This window comes from Tursiops truncatus, chromosome 8, assembly GCF_011762595.2.
Source record: "Tursiops truncatus isolate mTurTru1 chromosome 8, mTurTru1.mat.Y, whole genome shotgun sequence".
In the NCBI taxonomy this organism is placed as follows: domain Eukaryota; kingdom Metazoa; phylum Chordata; class Mammalia; order Artiodactyla; family Delphinidae; genus Tursiops; species Tursiops truncatus.
Window position 1 is genome coordinate 27,799,897 of NC_047041.1, and position 21,401 is coordinate 27,821,297.

The window sequence follows — 21,401 nt, forward strand, 5'->3', positions numbered from 1 at the left end:
AAAGAAAATCATGAAAGGAATGGAGACAAGGGTTCAGAACTTATTTCCAATAAAAGTGTAAGATGATAGGGAGATGGAGAGGGAATAATACCACCATGATCAGCACAGTTAAAACAGGAAACTAAAGTTATTTGGGTAATCCTTATCCAGAAATGAAAGGGAACCTGTTAGTTTTAACTTCTCATGATTTGCACTAGTAGCTGAACAAAGGAGAAATAATGAGAGATCAGAAGCAGAAGGACAGAGAGAACGAGGTGTGGAGCAATGAGGAAAGAAAAAGAAAATGAGGGAAAAAAACAGTCAGAGGTTCCAACATAGGTTGGAAAATATTTTGTCAATTCATTTTTTTTCTTCCAAAAGGAAGAAATAATCCTTCCCAAAGGATTGGGAAATCCATTTGCTGACTACAGGGGACTTCCTGACAGTGAACGCAGAAGTTCTGAGCAGCAGTTTCCTAATCTATGATTAGGAGTCCCCGCCCCCTGAATGGAGGAAGTGTCCAGTAACTTTCATTTTCAAGCCTGTGCTCTTCTCAAGGCATCAGGAAGGGACTACGGTTGTTACATATGGCTAGTGAGTAAGGGTCCTTTCCTAGCTGAGGGTCAGGAACTTGGGTCTTAGAAAACACTTATTAATTGCTTTGTGACAGGAAGAAATATACAAAAGGGAAGTGAGCCAATTCTGTGCAAACTAAATTCCTTATTAGCTCTGTGTAACTTGAACGGGGGGACACTGTCTCGGAGATGCTGAAGGAGAGTATGGTGTCCAGATTATCTCAGAGCCAGGAAGAAGTTATTTCCTTTTTTGCAGCCCTGGTAATCAAAGTGAAGGGTGGATAAAGACAAATAGAGTAAGTTATTTATGTGTGAGAAAACTCTGAAAATTCCTAAATGCACTCTGAAATCTTCTCAGCTTCCTCTTGATTCCATAAAATTGTCCCTGTAATCAGATAAGTGAGTCTTTGAATTCCCACCCCCCCTTACTATATCCTATATTGAATTATGCTCTTTGTCTTTGTAAAGTAACTACATTTTCCTCCCATTCTAGCTGTGGTGCTAACTACTCTAGCACAGTATTTCTTGGATTGCTATCACAGTTTTTAATTGGTCTCCCTCTCTCCAGGATTTAACCCTCCTATCCATACTGCATACTGCTTTCAGGTCACATATCTTACACACAGAAACTGGAAAGTATAAGAGATGGAATCATTGGCTATTTATGTAGCTAGTATTCAGGTATATCATATCACTTCTTTTTGAATTTAGAATTTTATTTAATTTATTTTTTTTTTATGTAGCAGGTTCTTATTAGTTATCCATTTTATACATATTAGTGTATATATCACTTCTTTGGCTTCATTTTCTTCATTTGAAAAGGAAGAGGTTCAACTAGATCAGTGGTTTCTAAACCTTACAACAAATCTAAATAATCTGTAGACATTAACAAATTTAGATTATTTCCCCCTTCATAACCCCGAATTACTCAACCATGGATAGACTGTAAGCATTTATAATCTTTTAAAGATCTACAAATGATTCTTATGTAGCTGGACTAGGTTTGTCTGCAGATTAGCATTGTTAGGAAAGATGATCAGATCCTTATCTTTCAGTTCTTACCTTCTAGGTATTTACAAATGCAATTTTCTTACTCAGGAACATACAATGGCTCTGTATTGCCTTTTAAAAAATGTCTGAACTTGTCAGACAGGTTTTCCTACCTTTCAAAATATATTTATTCACTTTACCATTAATCTCTCTAAAGCATGATTTCAGCTTCATTAACAAACATTTACTTGCATTCCCCTCCCGCCCCCGCTCACACTTTCTTGCTATTGTGTTTCTTTATTTCTTATTTTCCCTGTAGTGTAATTCTTTCCAAGGTTTCTGTCTCATCTCACACATTTAATTTAAGCTCCTAAAATGTAAGGACTGACTGTTTTCTTATCTTCTTCATGGTGCTCATACAGCATTTGACTGGGGAGTAGTACATTAAATTCACACTCATGGCTGCCTCTTTAGCTAGGCAGGATGACCTTACTTGTTATTGAATTGGAATCAGGACATCATTAGATAATAGATATGATAAACTGAAAAGCGGTAGACAAAACAAGTAAAGTGACTCAATAAACATAAACTAATGAGTTTGGTTGCCATTGTTAACTAATTAACAACTATAAGGAAAAAAATGTTAGCTTAGGGAGAAACAAGTTTCTCTGGGAGCATATTGCTCTGACACTCAGTCTAGTCTTAAGCACCAGGGAGAATTTCCTAAAGAAAATGCCATGTCATCTGAGACCTGAAGATAAACAGGAAGCAGTTGAGAAATAGAAAGGAATGTTGGGTGTGAGAAACTGTACACATAAGGATCCCTAAGTAAAGGCTTTGTAGAACCTGAAAGAAAGGTAAAGTGTTTAAAATGTAATGAGCAAGGTGGGTATAGTAGCAGAGGATGAGGCTGAATGAGAAGACCTAGATTAGATTAAGCTGAGACATTTCATGGTTACGTCTAGATTTTTAGAACACTGACTTTGCTTCATTGAGAAGAACAGATTAGAAGGGGACAAGAGTAGATTTATCAGACTCTTAGAGTAATTAAACAAGAAAGGATGTTGGCCTGAACTAGAGTATCAAACAGTTAGAGAGGGAGAAGTAGTCAGATTCTGCAAATATATAGCAGATAAAATCAATACAGTTTGAAGTGAGATGGAAAATAAGATACAAAGAAAGCAGAAGAGGTTCAGTATCACCAACTTTTACTGATTTGGTGTACTTGACTGTAAGATACCATTAACTAGTATATATAGGGAATGAAGAAGGTGATGAAAAATGAGAAGTTCAGCTTTTAAAAGTTGAGTGTAATGAATTTGTGGGATACAGAGAAGGGATGAATATATGAGCCTCAATTTGGGGATCCACCTTTGGGCTGAATCTATAAATTCAGGGATAATTTATTTATTATTTAAAGCTAATAACTGAAGACATGAGAATGTGTAGATAATAAGAGGATGTAAAGTAAACATTCTTTGGTTTTATTGTTTACCATATTTCTCCCAGTACCACTTATTCAGTCAACACTCAACCTGTTGAAGGCAGAAATAAATAAAATAGAAACCCAGAATTCAGTCAGAGTAAACATTTCATAGATTAACCTGCATGTTGTTCATAATTCTTCAATCTTTCTGTTCTGACATGTGTATACTCTAGTGTAAGACCAGTGTTTCTGCCACCTTTTCTAAGAAGAAGCATTTTGTGACCTCATCTGCAGAAATTTACCCAGTCTTTTCTGAGTCCCTGAATCACTTTCTATTCTCTTAAGTAACTCTTTACCAAGTATCATGTAAAGTAGTTTGATGATTTGAGTGGGGAGTCGATTCTGAACCCCTGAGTTTGAATCCCTTCCTACCCTCTTACTAAACATGGTGTACTATTCACACAATTTGGATCAAATATTTAACTAACTTCTCTGTGTCTGTTTCCTTTACTATATAATAGAAATATTAATATACATGTTACGTGGAATTTTTATTAACTTTAACTTATAAGATTCATATGAAGCACTTGAGACCAATGGGGCCTCAATGAATATCAACTATTATTACTGAAGCTGTACTATGTTTAACTTTATAGAATATGGTGTAAGAACAGAATTTGAATCCTAATTTGTGTGATCTGGGCATTTTATTTAAATGATCTGTAAAATAGGGAAAATATTAACCATCTCATTGGATTATTGTGAGGGTCCATCATATTAATATTTATAAAGTATTTAGTACAGATACTTGTAAATAATAAAAATATTGTATATTGCTTTAAATGTATTTCTTTTTAAATCCTAAATGCATAATAGATGTTAGCTGTTATTAAATGAACTGATATTGGGTAACTTTTTATTCATGCTTTGTAATGTCCATGTTTCTTTCTCATAATATTTACCCAATAAACATTTACTGAAAGGATACTTCAAGACAACATGAACAATGAGGCTGGTGCTTCTGGGGCAAAGTTCTTGTTCAATGTCTTGGTGCATTTTTTTTTAGAATATGTCATTTTGTGTCGACTATCTTTATATCTAGATGAACTTTATAACTGTCTTTGTAGATTTAATTAAGTATTGATGAGATACCCTGCCTTCCCATGCACTATCCATTCAAATAATACCTGTGGTATTACAATAAAATACTTATTAATTTGACTTCCTTAATCACCCACAAAAGTTCTAATTATCCCAGACAGTAATATATTAACCTGGTGTCATATTGATCTACCATATTGAAAGATCAGTCATCAGATTATTTTCAATTCTGAATTTTTTATTGAGACAAGATCAAGTAAAAGGAAGCTTTGTATTTCTGACAAGGCACACACAACAAAAACCCACTTAAGATTTTGGAATCTGTGGGCAAAGAGCTCATTACTGGCGTTTTGGATGACTTGGTGGGAAAAAATGTCCTGAAATTGGAGGAAGAGGAGAAGAAAAAAATTTATAATGCCAAGCTTGAAGACAAGGCACGGGTCTTGGTGGACTGTATGAGACAGAAACGCCATGAAGCAGGTCAAATCTTTGTTCAAACCTTCCTAAACATAGACAAAAATTCCACCAGTATAAAAGGTAAGACTGGAATTATTTTCAAGGGATATCTTAAATTTTTCAGATCTACTTGGCTCCAAGGCTGCTCCACTGTCCTCTAAGTTCCCCATCCTCCTATTACTAAAGTATAATTTTCACTAAACCTATCATTGTCCTTTTAGAGGCCACCTTGTCATTTGTGGGAAGGTATCTAATTTCCAATTAGCTTAGAAGTTGAGTCCTTGTGTTTAGGTTGATCATAGAGATCGCTAATTGTAGAGACTTTGTAGTAAGGGATACCTGGAGTTGAACTCAGGTTTCTGTCACTTTGGACACTATGTGACTTCATTCAAGTTTCTTAACCTCCCTAAGCATCAGTATGAGCATCTGTGAAATGGGGACAATTTCAGTCACTTCATCACAGGCTTTGTAAAGCTAGGAACATAATGGCAGACACAGATTGACAATTCCTAATATTTTAGCTCCTTTCTGGAACTCTCCTCTGAACTCCAGATATATTTAGCTCTAGCTGCATATTCAGCATTTCCACTTGAAGGTTCCACTGGCTTCACAAAGCTAAGATATATAAAATGAAACACTTTATTCTCCACATCAAATCTATTACACTTCTTTCCCCTGTTTATCTCATTAGACAGGACTATAATCCACTGAGTTTCTTAATCCAGATCACAAATGTTTTCTTCACCAATGAATAATAGCTCTTAGCAGAGTGCCAGAGACATAGCAGGCATGTAATGAATATAGGATGAATAGGCAAATGAAGAACATGCATGTAATAAATATTAGTTACCAGAATTATTTTTAGCTTATAATATTTAAATGTTTACTGTGCTTATTAATTTCTGTGAGTTACAAAATATGATCAGGAGAATACTTATTCAATATAAACTGTCCAATATATTAACATCTTTCAAAACTTCACTTTAAATGAATTATGAATATTACTAGAGTCTAAATATCCTCAGATCCAAGTTCACCAGTGATGGACTCAATTTGGTATAGAGTTTAACCTAAAATTCCAGCCTGAATACTAGCATTTATCAATAATGATAAGCAATAATAAACAACATGCAACATAACTGTAGAGACCTCACTATAGCAAATAAGCTTTTTCAATAATCCCTTCTCTATGGAGAAGGGACACTCCCACCAGCAGGAATTATACACTAGTCTAATAGATGTCCAAGATTGTGGCCTAGGCTATGTTATCATTAACATTTAAGTTGGTCCTTGTGCAGGTTTATTACTTTCTCTTAAACCTGGGATGGGATAAAAACAATTTGGATTTAAAAACAAAATAAGAGAACAGACTTGTGGTTGCCAAGGGAGAGGGGTGTGGGGGAGGGATAGATTGGGAGTTTAGGGTTAGCAGATGCAAACTATTACATATATAATGGATAAATAACAAGGTCCTACTGTATAGCACAGGGAACTATATTCAATATCCTAAAATAAGCCATAAAGGAATAGAATAGAATAGACTAAAATAAAATAAAATAAATAAAAACAAGATCAGAGATAATTCAACAAATGGGAATCAGAATTGAAATAAGGGGAACTTCAAAATGATTTTAGCAACCCCAGGAACTAGAATGAACCTTAAACTGAAATAACCTATCCCATCAGCAGAGTCTGTGGCAGGCAGGTGGCAGGTATAGACCGTTTCATGAAGTATCCAGTAGCCCCCTGAGTTCTACTGTACATGGAACCTCCAGAGGAATCTCAGGACACCTAGAGTATACTGGCCCAGGAGAACAGGAAGCTTGGTGAGTGGGGCTATTAGAATATGTAAAAGTCCTAGCCAGGCCTTTTGGGCATGGATATAATTCAGAGGGTTCTTAATGAGATACTGAGGAAATGGAGTGGGGGATAGGAAGAATCTAAGCTATTTGTTTCAATTATTTAGCAGTATATGTACATACTATGTGCCAAGCACTGTTATTCAGTCAGAGAGATAATTACTCAAATTCCTACTTGCCAAGGGAGAAGGACTTGTCTTATCTAATATCAGTATCTTTAGTTTTGTTTCAGTTTAAGGGGTTTCTTGAGCATTTCATTAGGTAACAGATAAAACTCAGATATTAAAGTTTTTATCTAATCTGCTTATTTTCTTATTTCTTTTTGCTGTGCTCTCAGGCCCATGGGTACTCCTTTTGAACAGCAGGCTACACTATATTACGTTGTAATGAAATGATTCAGTTTCATGATAATTTTACTATTAGACATAAGATAGTCTAATTTTCAGTTTTCTCTGTAAATAGTGTATCTATATATAGACATATAATGGTCATTAGGAGATGACATTTATTAAATTCAAGAGTACACCAAACTTGTCAATGACCTGGAAACAGGAGACTTTCAATGACAAAACATACCCTCTGACCAGGGACTATCGCAAGACCCTGGACTTCTTCACATTGGCAGAATCTTCTGCAGTAGGAAAGGAGAGTATGTGTCAGTACTTTATCTACAGAAATAAATGTTAAGACAGTTTGGTAGACTTAAAGACATACCATTTGCTCTATCTCCAGAGCTTACATTTTTAGCATACTTTTTAGAAAGACATTTATAAAAAAATATTATTTAAAAACTAATGGAAACAAATAAATGAAATTGAAAAAAATTATAAAGTTTAAAAACTGAAAAATTTACAGAAGATAATATTGCCTTTCTAATTAAAATAAAATAAAATAAGAGACTGTCTTGGTTCATTCATGTAAATGAACATAAAGGTTTATTCCTTTCATAGACAAAAACCTTGTTATGTTAGGTCTTGATAAACCTCTTCTGATTTTTATTTATGAGGAATCTCTTCCTTCCTTCTTCAAGGGAGGGCTCTGGACTTTCCCAGTCTCTTGCACAATCTTAGTCAAATGAGGCCAAACAGTTTCAGAAAATATTACATTTCTCATTTCCAACAAGGAGAAGTTATTTCCTCACATTTTAAAACACGGGTTGAAAATTTAGGGCTGGTTATTCAGCACTTTGGAGGCAAGGACATTCAGAGTAATGTAGCATCTCTGACAAAAAAATTGTACCTTCGACACTGGATGCAATACTATGATTAATGCATAGCATTTCTACTTTAAATAGCTGATTTCACAACTCGGTGAATCATTGAAGCCTATCTCCTCCGGAAAGGTTAAGAATTCACGCTGAGGTTGCTGAAAAAATAATACCTGGTTGGTACAGGATTTAGGATTCTATTAAGTATTTGAGTGTGTATGTGTCTGTGTTTGTTGTGTGAATTAGGAGTGGACTTGAGATGTCATATTACCCAATATGATAGCTACTGGGCACACGTGGCTTTTAAGTGCATAAATTGTGGCTAGTAACAGGTTAAAATGATACTATTTTGGATATATTGTTAAACAAAATATATTGTTAAATTAATTGATTCTGTCTGTTTATATTCAATGTGGACATTAGAAAATTTTAAATTGCAGTGCCCTCCCCACCTGCAGCTGAGGCCAAGTCAGGAAAGAGCAACAGGCATCTAAAAGCACAGGAAGGCAGAACCTGTGAGATCTGACCTCAGCTCCATCCCCAAGAAATCAAGTGGTCCAACCCCTGAGGGACAGACCCCAACAGACCCCCACCCACCAGTTTTTTCTCCAATGTGCATAGATCAGATCAGGATGAAGGGAGGAGGCAAGACTCTATCACAACCTATGTGTTTGGGGTCAGGTGTCCCCCAACAGGTTTGTCTGTGTTTGCACCTTGTCCTGTGTCTGAGGTGCTGTGGCTGTATCCTCCTCCTGCCCTGGGATATTTGTATCTCCTGGCTTTGTAATAAGTGCTGCATACTCTCAAAAAAAAAAAAAAGTGACTCAATGTGAGTGTGACTTAATTCTATTTCTAGTAGATAGCACTCTGATAAATATTTACTAAATGTACTCTTGCTCACAGACAGTAGAAAGTCCACACAGATGAGTAATACCCTAGAGTAAAACCACTGGAAAAATCAAACTGTTTTCATGAGTAAAGGGAAGGCTAACTTTGACCCTAAATCATTAAGGTGTCTTCTTCATAATATCAAAATCTATTATTGCATTTTTGAGTGGATCTGTTTTTACTACCAAGGATTTCTCCCTTCTTTCCCAGTCGTAATACATCTGTCTCCTCACACACAGGTTAGATACAACTATAACCCAACATGTTAAAAATCTTTTTCCCAGGATAACCCTTTTCTGTCAGTTTTCTTAGGTGATAACTGGGTCACATCGTCAGATATCACAATTTATATTATGTGATGTATTCTGCAGCTCCTGAGGAAATCGTGACTGGACCAGATGAGTCAGCAGAAACTACAGATACCCTCAAGCTTTGCCCCCATGAAGAATTTCTTAAACTGTGTAAAGAAAGGGCTGAAGAGGTACTGTGCTCTGTACAGGAAAGAGAAGAAGAGAGAAAAACAATTGCTTTCACTAATTACACAATTTCTTAAAGCATTAGTTACAGAGTGGCAGGGTGGGACAGTGGATTCCTTTTTCATAGATGCTTTGAGCAGGAAGAAATCACATGGCTTCACACAGATTCCAATTCTCTTTCAACCCTATGATAAAATACAAGTCTCTCACTTTTTTCATTTATTTGTTGTCCTATATATTTGGGATTTATTAGAATTTTAGCTGTAGTCATAGAATCAAAATATTTATAAGATAACATGGCTGAGTAGTAATTGTTTGCATTCCAGTTAAAAATTATTAACACCTGCAAAACACTATAAATTAAAATAGTACCAGAATGGGCTTCCCTGGTGGCACAGTGGTTGAGAGTCCGCCTGCCGATGCAGGGGACACGGGTTCGTGCCCCGGTCCGGGAAGATCCCACACGTCGCGGAAAGGCTGGGTCCGTGAGCCATGGCTGCTGAGCCTGTGCATTCGGAAGCCTGCGCTCCACAACGGGAGAAGCCACAACAGTGAGAGGCCTGCGTACCGCAAAAAAAAAAAAAAAAAAATAGTACCAGAATAATGTTACCCAAGGCAAAGGATCTTTATTTTTAGCTGGAGTCAATGGCAAATATCTCCTGGTTTTTACAAAATTTGATCTGAAACTTGATTGTTAAGAAAGATTTGACTAGGTGGAGAAGAAAGAGGAGAAGGAGAGGGTAGGAATTGTTCTAGTCTCCTGAAGATTCTCGAGTAACCATCACAAATATAATCTGGATCATTGTCTGGGCTTTTGAAAAATAATTCCCTTCCAATTTGTACTTCCTTCTATTGTCGATTCAATCCATTACTAAAAGAGAGAAGACAGTGTCTTCTGGTACAGGATAGGAGAGAGGACATCTATGCAAGCCCTTAAAAGCAACAGTGATTGGTGTATGAGGGTTTAAGAGAGATTTAGGTAAATCAAACTCACTGCATATCAATTTCCTGCAGATCTATCCAATAAAGGAGATAAAGGCCCGCACTCGTCTGGCTCTCATCATATGCAATACAGAGTTTGATCATCTCCCTCTCAAGAATGGGGCAGCCCATGACATCATGGTAATGAAGGGGCTGCTTGAGGGCCTTGGCTACAGTGTGGATGTGGAAGAGAAACTCACAGCCAGGGTAACGGCCCCTCACCCACCCCAAACACATACATATTCAACACATATCTTCCTAACAAGTGAACTTTATAATATTAAGCAAATAACTTTAACAACCATAGGTCTCATTTGTGTGTGTGTTGTGTGTGTGTGTGTGTGTGTGTGTGTGTGTGTGTGTGTATCTAAGTGTGTGAATGTGTGTTATAAAATAAAAATATTAAGACAGGTGAAATCTATATCTCTTTAGATCTTCAAATATCCTCAGTTCCATAAAACTGTACAAAAACTGATTGGCATATGTACCCACAAAATTCTTAATTCTGAAGTGGGATGATTGAGATTCAGCCCCAATATTTCCCAGAAAATTCTGGAGTAATGAATGTTAGCAGGAGTGTGATCACCATATAAATACTGAATCCTGACTGTTCCAGGGGCTATTTTGGCATTGGGGATGGGTCTGTAAATGAGACAGTAGGTTCCCAGCTCACATTGATCTAGGTTCACTTGGTGGGGGGTGATCAAACTATAAGCAAAACAGAACATTTCAGAGATTTGATGTATCTGTGTGTCTCTAAGATTGAAAAGAAGTGAAAAGGAAATGAAAAGGAAAAAGGAAACATAAGAACAAATTGGTGAGTGAGGAGTAATAATGTTTGATGGAATGGCCAAGAAAGACATTTTGAGGAGGTAATATGGGATCTGACACATGACTATCAGAGACAAGATAACTCTGGAAAGATGTGAATGAAATATATTCCAAGCAGGCTCGACTACAAGTGAAAAGTCTGAACCTAATATGAAACTGGCACTTGAAAAGTACAGAAAGACCAGTGTGACTAGAGCCTAGAGGAGGAGGAAGAATGTCAGAAGGGAGAAGTATACTTACGTCACAAGTTTTATTTTATTCTAAGTATGGTGGGGAGTGCCTTAGAAGGGAAGTGGTATGATACATTTATTATTCAAGGTTTTTATTAAGTAATGAGAGAAAATACAGAGATGAAAATGAAAGTATATAACGACAATAAGCAAATGTAAAATGTATTGGGGACAGGTTATATAATGTCAGAAGGAACAAAAAGTTGAACCCATTGATCCATTATAGAAATAAAAATAAAACTATCATCAAGTAACCACTATGTAAAGCCACCATTATTGGAACGTTACAGATGTTTCTTATACTGATCATAATAAATAGGAGGTCAGTTTAATTTTAATGCTTGTCCTGTTAAAGTAACACTTTGCAGTCTTTTTCAGGATATGGAATCAGTGCTGTGCAGATTTGCTGCCTGTGAAGAGCACAAATCTTCAGACAGCACATTCTTGGTGTTCATGTCTCATGGCATCCTGGATGGGATCTGTGGGACTATGCATAGTGATGAAAACCCAGATGTGCTACCTTATGACACCATCTTCTGGATATTCAACAACCGCAATTGCCTCAGTCTAAAGGACAAACCTAAGGTCATCATTGTCCAGGCCTGCAGAGGTGGTAAGTTCTGAGATGAAAAATCCAAAAGTCATAAAGGTGTTTGCAGAGAACTGTAGTATGTTTTGTTTCTAGGGGAAACAATCTTAAACCCCATCCAGTGAAAATAAACTAAATTGAATTATTAGGAAATTCCAATTAGGGGGCTGGTATCATGAGACTCTGTTTTGTTAGCTGAGAAATTTCTGTTCAATTTGATTCAAGGTAAGTGGTGAAGGAGATCACCAGAATTCTCAAATCAAAGTTAAACAAAAATATTCCAACCTTGGAATGAAATCATTTAAATGACAACTTTACTTGTAAATGTTTTACAGACATTTTGACATTCTCTGGCTTGAGAATAATTTCATTTGAAAGTCAGGCTATTATGTGATAGCAGTATCTTTTTTTTTTCTCATATATTATTGAAAGGGAAATGAATAAGTAGATGAGGGAAACTGGGATTGCAGTGACATTTTTCTTTGCTTTTTTTTCCTGACTCCCAGTTCCCTTTTAGCTTTTTGGAACAGTGTTTGAAGATGAAAAGCCAAAATAATTTAGCTATAAAATGATAACTATGCTCTGAAATTATGCAGATAAGGCTTTAACTTCTTTGTTATTCTCAGCAAGTGGGTTCTTCCAATTCTAAAATGCTGTCACTATTAATTGGCATGTTGCTCAACAACACAATAAAAAGGCAAACTGTTGTATGTGGGGTGGAGATATACCTGTATGTGTGTATGTATGTGTGCACATGTGTGTGTGAAACTGGTTAGAATAAACATTGTAAAAGAATGAGGTGGGCAATTGTAACAGTCATACTGAGGGAGACACACAGTGTGTAGGAAATTGATGTCTCTACAGCAAATCATGGGGAATTGTGGGTCAGTGACTCTCCAGCAGCCTTGGCAGACAGCTCTTCACAGTCACCTGAGAACCTGGAGGAGGATGCCATTTACAAGACCCATGTGGAGAAGGACTTCATTGCTTTCTGCTCCTCAACCCCACGCATGTGTCTTTCAATTGCAGACATGGATTTGTGGGTCTGAGGCTACCTCTGAAGATTCTAAAAAAACAAGATAAGCTCTGGGCAGCAATTATTTGATGCAAATTTTGAATGCTGTCAATATATTTTACTTATTCTTCACTTTTAAAAATTGGCTTTTATTATATGTTGCACTTTACAGACAAAGGTATAGTAACCATTAAAACAACCTAATACAAGAAAATCCCTTTACCATCACACTAGTTAAAAACAAATGATTGATTCAGTTTTCTATTAAATCCATTCAACATTTTGAGTAGAGTTTTTATGGATCTAGGGACTGATGGCCATTTCTCAAAAATTATCAACTCCAAACCATTTTCTCCATATTTCCCATCTGGTACTATTTAGAGTGGTATCCCAGCAAGAAGGTGGATGCCCTTTTAAAGGAAGAAGAAAATGATACAATGGGACTTATTAGGCCTACTATTAGGGGAACAGTATCTAGTCCTTGAACTTTAGGTAATCATCTTGAGAAGCCTTATATCTGAGGGTTTCTAATTTACATATTTTTAAGTACTTTTACCACTTTATGCAGGTATAATTAACATACAAAAAGCTGCACATATCTAATGTATACAGTTTAATGAGTTTGGAGATAAGTATATACCTGTGAAATTATTACCACTATCTATACCAAAAACATTTCCCTTCCCTCCAAAAGTTTCATTAGATCTTTTTATTTATTTTGCTCACTGTATTGTGAAAGACATCATGGTATATAATCTGTAAACAATCACCTATGTGAACATGAGGAAATTCTTTAATCCTTCTGAGCTTCTATTTTTCATCTGTAAAATGGGATAATTACAATTATCTCTCAAGCCTCCTTTAAAAGCCAAATGAATAAGCATAAGTCACATAGTAGAAAGTCAATTCCCAAAATACAAGGTAATCACTATGCAATGACCTACAGTTGTGATGAGCTGCTTCTTTAGTTCAACTTCTTTATGGAAAATGAGTTAATGAAAGGTTGTAAGTTCTTCCCCTAAACATGTCAAGATAATTCCCAAGCTATGTTTTAAAAGACAAAAAATGTAAAAAAAAAACATGGTGAAGGCCACAGCCCAAGGTTTACCATTCCTTATCGTCATAGATAATGTGGCCTGGAGAGACATCACAAAAGGTTCTCTCTTCATTACTCAACTCATCACATGCTTCCAAAAATATTCTTGGTGCTGTCATCTAGAGGAAGTATTTAGAAAGGTAAGCTCCTCTCTCCTTTTCTAATCATGTATTTGTTCAGGAAGAGTTTACTATTATTTGCCTTTCAAGTGACAATGACAGATTTTTGTCAGACAAACGAAAGTAGAGTGGTACTGGTTTCTGTAATCCATGTGTTTAAAATCTGATTTACAAAAAGACTATGTTAATGTACCACAGCAAAAGATCAAAATAGAACAAAATATTATAACATGTGAGCTTGTGTGTTATGGGCTATAAGTTCTTAAAATTCAAAGAATGGAAAGTATTTTGGATTAATTTTCACTGCTTCATTTATTCAATAAATATACATTGGATGGTCTACTTGGTAATGGGTTATATCTTCATGACACAGGGGTAAATGAGACATATGTGACATAAGGCTACCTAGAACTAACATTCTTGTGCGAGAGATGGGTACTGAATAAGCAGTCCAACAACAACAATAAAAAGTGTGTGATACAGGTTGTGATAGGATCCAAAAGAGAAAGTCCTAGGACACATGAAAGAGAATGTAGGAGAAAAATTCTTTGAATAGAGTGGCCCAGAAGGGAAGACTTGATACTTCTTCCCCAACTCAGGACATTCCTTATTTACCCCTTCCTTCCTAATTTATTTTCCTCCAATAGCTCTTACTACCACCCACCCAGTATATATTTTGTTTGTTTATTGTCTGTATTTACTCACTTGCATGCAAGCTCATGAAGGCAGGGATTTGTTCAACACTCAACAAGCTGGAAGGGAGGAATTAATATTCACTGAATAAATAAATGTATGAATGAGTGAATAAATGTCCCTCCTTTTTTAGGGAGAAAAGTATTGGTATTAAGAACGTGGGAAAGTGTGGTTATTTTTAAACTAAAACCATAAAGAACAATAGCACTCCCATGGGAAAAGAAGGATATACCTTTAGTAAATTGGAGAAGATTGCATTGTAACCTGAGTCACAGTCTTTGTGACTAGGAGCTTAGGAAGTTAAGTCCTATTGGATGAATAGGATTTAGACATACTTTCAAGGGAATTCCTCAGAAGAGATTAGAAATAGTGGATCTAGGTAAGTAGGATCTCATTGATCAGTCTACAGAAAAATACTTCAGAGCTCATCTTGATGGTGAATGTGAATATTGCTCATCATTCAGGCTTTAAGGACAAAATTCTGGGATTTTAACCTTATTGAATTGAGGAGTTAACCTTGTTAGAGTTTGAAGATAGAGGATCTCTGAGGTCCACTTTTCATGAACGAACACCAAGGGATAATTAATCATCAGATCTGTAGATCAGAAGTGGAAACTAGGAAAAAAATGCAGTTTGAAAAGACTTGAATTAGGCATGAAGTGTGTATTTTGAGATAAAGAGCATATTCTGACATTAGGTGTCATTTCTAAGGGGTAGGGTAGCAGTGACAGGGAATAAGAATGTCCAAGGGCTTGGTTCCATCGATCCTAGGAGCACCCTTCATTCGAAGAATTTTTTGGCTTATTGTGCAAAACATATTTTGAGAATGCATAAGAGGTACGTATCAGCCAGAACCTCTTTTTGTTTTTAGGTACAAAAAGCATTTGAAAAACCAAGTGTTAAAGCCCAGATGCCGACCATTGAACGACTCTCCATGACAAGATATTTCTACCTCTTTCCTGGCAATTGAAAATAGTAAGTATCAAGAGTTTTTGTTGGCAGGCAGAATAAGTGGGACAGTGATATTAGTAGTGAGGTCCAATGACCAATGACAGCCTATTGCTTTAGTAGTCAAATTAGTAAATTAGTATTCCTTGTTTATGTAGTTTGTTGATTAGTTGCTAATTTTTACCTTATTTATATGCATCTGGATCCACCCCTCCATCTCTACAATCATCAATCAATAAATCACTCAACCAAGAAGGTAAGCCAAATCAAGACAGAAAGTAATAAACAGTGAAGGACACAGGGTAACAATTATTAGCATAGACATGTACTCATGCTTCCATTATTACTTATATTCATGTCTCTCTCTCTCTCTTTCTTTCTCTCTCTCTCTCTGACACACACACACACATTATTAGTTACCAAATATTGCCTCAGATTAAAAAAAAAAAAAACAGAAAAAAGAGGTGACTGTAGAGAAAGCAGGACTGTGGTCCTCTGAGTGCAGGTGTCATATTACTGATACTGAGCTACCATTACTATACAGTATAAAATGCACCCTGGAAGAGTTGGTGTCAATGAAGACTCTGGTTCTCTGACTGTTCTCACAGTGTAGATCACAGAACATTCTGAGTCAGTTCTGAGATTCTTTTTTTTTTTTGCGGTACAAGGGCCTCTCACTGTTGTGGCCTCTCCCGGCTCCGGACGCACAGGCTCTGCGGCCATGGCTCATGGGCCCAGCCGCTCCACGGCATGTGGGATCTTCCTGGACCAGAGCACGAACCCGTGTCCCCTGCATCAGCAGGCAAACTCTCAACCACTGCGCCACCAGGGAAGCCCCTCAGATTCTTAATTACTGTTCAGAAACCCCTTCAATCACCCATATTAACACTTAAACAAAAAATTTTTGGTCAAATTATTTTAGAATGTGTTTATTGAGTTTAGACCCAACAATTATTTACTCACTCATAACAGCTTTATATCACACTATATTATAAGCATATTATTAATCTCCCTCTCAGAAACATAATTAAGTTTATATTTTATAGTAAATTTTATCTCAATTCTTGAAATATTTACCCACCATCTTCTACCCCTGGTTTCTGACACCCTGGCTACATAAATGCATAGATACTTCAGCAGAATAGCTTTGACTGCCTAATTAGTCCAATAGAACCATATTTGGGGATTGAATTATTTATTTGACTAATATTTATCACGCACTTACTATGTTCCAAGTTCTGTTCTAGATGCTTGGAATGTACCAGTGAACAAAATAAATGGAGTCCTTGCTCTCAGAAAGCTCATACTTTAGTGAGTGGAGACAGACTCTAAATACACAAGCAAGTTAATATATGTTAGAGAGTGGTAAGAGCTAATAAGAAAAAATAAAAAGGGCTAAAGAGACACAAAAAGATGGATACCGGGGCTTCCCTGGTGGCGCAGTGGTTGAGAGTCCGCCTGCCGATGCAGGGGACACGGGTTCGTGCGCCAGTCTGGGAAGATCCCACATGCCGCGGAGCGGCTAGGCCCGTGAGCCATGGCCACTGAGCCTGCACATCCGGAGCCTGTGCTCCGCAACGGGAGAGGCCACAACAGTGAGAGGCCAACGTACTGCAAGGTAAAAAAAAAAAAAAGATGAATACCATACTGTTATAAATAGATTACTCAATAAAGGCTGCTTTGAAGTAATGAAGTGATTTGAAATCAGAACAAAGAATGGATAGAGTAAGGGAGTGAACCTTATGGCTCTAGTGGGAAATGAATCCCAACACCAGAAATAGGAAGTACGGATGCCCTGAGGCAGATGTGTGCTTAAGACTTTTAAAGTACTGCAAGAAGGCAGCTGGCTAGAGAATAAGAGTGGGAAAAATGGCAGGGTAAAATTCAGAAAAATGGTGAGAAGCTTGATCACATGGGCCTTGATGATCACATGTAAATGTTTTAAAATCTTTTATCCTAAGTGAGATAGGAAACCCTTCAAGAGCTTTTGAACAGAGAAATGATATAATCTAACTTAGATTTTGCAAAGATCACTCTGAGTACTTTTTGATGAATAGACTACAAAGGTCACAGATAGAAGCCAAGGGAAATGGCAAAAGCATATGGAAGATTCACAGTAAGGGTTGGATTGAAGGCTTCCAGGGATCACTATCTTAACCGTCTGTTCTTTTTCTCTTCTTCAGAAAATCACAGGAAGTTCAGCTGTTTCAACTTCAAGAAGCACTTTTACCAGTACAGAACGCATGTTTAACCTTTTGTCTTTCAGTGAAAATGAAAACAAATGAACTGTCGTTTTGGGGGGTCTTCTAATAGAGAATAGAATTTCAGTTAAAATGGTGGATGTATGGAAATGAAGTGGAAGAAGCAAACTGGATTTTCTAGTTTTATTGCATATAATATCTGCACTTCATTGAGTAAGGGGAACTGGTCATGACTTGCCCTCAGCAATAGGGTGAAAGGAGATGGTGCCCATCTGGAGACAAGAGCTGTAAATTGGTCAGCTCCTCCTTTATACACTCATTAAGCCCCAGGCCTAGAATTGTGCAGAAGAAGTTTCCTAATATATTATTTAACCAACATCATAGCTTGAGTTCATTTTTTTCTTCAGTAAGTTATGATTTTAGCAAATTATGCCTATGTGTCTTTCTTCCCATCTATAAGTTAATTTGCTTTCTTGTTGATTATTTTCTTTCCAGATTTCTGCATATTTCCAAGCTTCAGGAAAATTTTATTATTTAGCAAATATTTGGTTATTGTCTAAAATAAATTGGGCTTTTGATTCAAGATTGTGTAACTGAGTATGTTTGTATGGAAAGACAAATATTATTAGATAAAGAACAGCAAAGAGATTGGGGAGTGTCAGCAATGGAAGAGGAGAATGTTAAAATTTCTGGAAGGGTGAATCTTGGTAGAAGAATTCTGGCACATGGTCATCTGAGCTACTAAGTAAGGAGATGTACCACTTCTGTTACATACACACAGAATTCTGAATAAATATTTTAGTACATGATGAACTGCATTAAAAAAATAAAAGGATTCTCTAGATGTCAAGTACAACCATAATAGGTAATATTTATTATTGTATGTCAGGATTATTTTAAGGATTTTGATTGTTATAAGGGATTGTGTGTATATAAGTAGCTACTTTAACCCTCATAACAGCCCTATAAAGTAATCACTATCAATATTACCATTTTACAGGTAAGGAAACAAAAGAAAATAGAGCTTAAGTGATGTGCCCAAAGTTACACAGTTAGTAGGTGGCTGCACCAGGATTTCAAGGCAATCTGGCTTGCTCTGGAATCTGAATTATTAACCACTGTACCACCTTACATCTCCAAAGCAAGGAGAAACTGAAATTGTATGGGTTTGAATTGTAATTCAAACTTCAATTTAACTGAAGTTTGAATTGTAAGGTTAACTAACACTACAAAGATTCATGATATTTAGGTTTCTGGACTTCATTTGTCCATGTGGAGACATGAGACACATTCCAAAGTTCAAAAATATACAGGGAGAGACTTCATTCTCTGACTACTGCATGATAATATTAGAAACCTAATAACATAAAGACTGCCACACATTTCCACATAGTTGGAAATAAGAACACACACAGATAGTATATACATATACAAACATAAATTATGAAATATACATAAACACATATAAAAAGAAGAAAGGAAAAAAGTATAAACTAAGCATTCAACTTGAGAAGTCAGAAAAATACTGAACCACTTAGAAAATAGAAGAAAGCAAATAATAAATATTAAAAAGAAAAAAATTATGAGATGGTAACAAAACAAAAAATTGAACAGATCACTTAAGAAAAATCCTGGTCCTTTAAAAAAGAATGGTCAGATAGCAGACGTTCAGCAAGATTGAGTATGAAAAAATAGAATTAGCACAAAGACAATATTAGAGATAAAAAAAGTGCAACAAATAGAGATAAACATAAATTTTAAAAAAACCATAAGAGAATACAATACATAACATAGATGGAATTCTAGAAAAAGTGAATTAACAAGATTAATATATAAAGAAATTAAAAGACAAATGGATCAATAAACATTAAATTAATTATTTTTTGTCATATCTACTGCAAAAATAATTAACAAATCCAAGTGACTGTAGACAAATGTCTTACAAAACGTTTAAGAAATTGATAAACTCAATTTTACATAAATGCTTCCATAAAATGAAAAGATAAGTGAACTCCAATTCTTTTACAGATCTAGTACAAAACTGATATGAAACTAGAGAGGTAGAAGCAAAGTTAGAAAAATACAGGATGATTTTTCAGGAACATTGATGTAAACATTCTAAATAACATGTTAGCAAAGCAATTCTAGCCATATATGAAACATTACTAATATTTTTTAACCAGCTAGTATTTATTCTGGGAATGCACTTATAGTTTGATAATAAAAATAATTATGATAGCATTCCTCAAAATAAGAGATTAAAGGGAAAATTGTGATATTTTAAGAAGTTTAGAAGGCATTCAATAGTATTCAGAATTTGTTCATAATAAAAAAGAAAAACAGAGAGAAAAGCAATCCCTTAATCTAAAAGCATGTATCTAATAAAAGCCTATCAGGAAAAAAGGAACAGAGTAATAGCACTTAATATGAGAAAATCTATAGCTTTCTTGTACAGAAATATTGAAGTATTATCTTTAGATAGAAATTCAATTTTGCACTAGACTTCCAAGACAATAAAACCAAAAGTAAAAATATTTGGAAGCCAAGAAACAAAACCATCACTATTCCTGAAAAATATGACATTATTTATTGAAAATTTCTTAGAATTAATATATAGTCCCCACATTTGCAAGAATTGAGTCAATATACAACATTTAATAGCATTCTTATATTCAAAAGGCAACCAATTAGGAAGTACTTTTTGCTTTTTTAAAGCCTCTCTTTGCAAAAGCAACAAATATAACATACTTATAGAAAATTCTAAACAAATAGTTGCAAAGTATATGTGGAAAAATATTTTTTTAAAAACATTGAGTGATATAAGAGAAGATTGACTAGAATGAGAGATAGATCACCATCATTGATAAGACAAATAAATGTAAAAATATCAATTTTCTACCCATATTAATCTATAAACCCAACAGAATCCCATAGAAAATCTAACAGAGTATTTTCTTGAACTTGACAGATTGTTTATACTGTTTGTTTGGAAGGTGAGACAGTAAGAATAGATAAGAGTAGAAGTGACGGTCATGAGCAAAATTCATGTTTTGAAAGTAAAGTCAACAGACTGGATAAAGTTTTGAAAAAAAAAAAAAAGAATTACATGTTCCACTCTGAATAACCGGAACAATGAAATTGGCTTGAATAACTGTAAGAATAAAATGGAAAACACTCTCAGAGGAGGTAGATGGGAGGTGGGGGTTGAAGTGTCAAGATTGAGATATCTACCAGACATTCAAATAGATGCCCGTTGACATTGGCTATATGAATATGGTATTCAGGGAACAGGCATAGGCTGAATGTTAAAATGTTGGGTGCCTTCCTATACCTAAACAGTATTGAAAACCAAGATACTGGATGAGGCTGCTAAATAAGTGAGGAAAAACAGAGCAGAGACAAAAGATATGAATTAACTGGCAAGCGTTACTAGAAGAAGCAGCCAGCTGAAGTAGCAGGAGAATCAACACAGGGTTGTTATTTGAAAGGCAAATGAATGAAGGGTTTCAGGAAGAGGTGAAAATATTACTGTGAAGTGCTTCTATAGGTCAAAAAGGCTATTGGGGATTAAATATTTAATTTGACAATGGGGAAGTCACTGGTTACATTAACAAGAGTCATTTTGGTAGGGGGCTAGAGACAAAATGGTGATTGGAGCTGGTTCAAGACAGAATAAAAAACATTTGGAGACAGCAATGATAGACAATGATTTTGAGGAGTTATGGGGAAGTGGGATCAGGG

The 21,401-nt window shown here is 35.8% G+C and overlaps 1 protein-coding gene across 1 annotated transcript; it reads left to right on the forward strand.

The window, feature by feature from the left end:
* The first annotated feature begins 462 nt into the window (after window positions 1-462).
* Window positions 463-18,243, forward strand: LOC101334434 (caspase-13). The gene is made up of 9 exons (XM_073808264.1): window positions 463-850; window positions 4,357-4,608; window positions 8,853-8,962; window positions 9,972-10,145; window positions 11,378-11,612; window positions 12,453-12,596; window positions 13,730-13,839; window positions 15,383-15,486; window positions 17,643-18,243. Exons 2-8 carry the CDS (start codon window positions 4,527-4,529, stop codon window positions 15,479-15,481), a joined length of 954 nt encoding a protein of 317 aa, XP_073664365.1. The 5' UTR covers window positions 463-850; window positions 4,357-4,526; the 3' UTR covers window positions 15,482-15,486; window positions 17,643-18,243.
* Window positions 18,244-21,401: the final 3,158 nt, after the last annotated feature.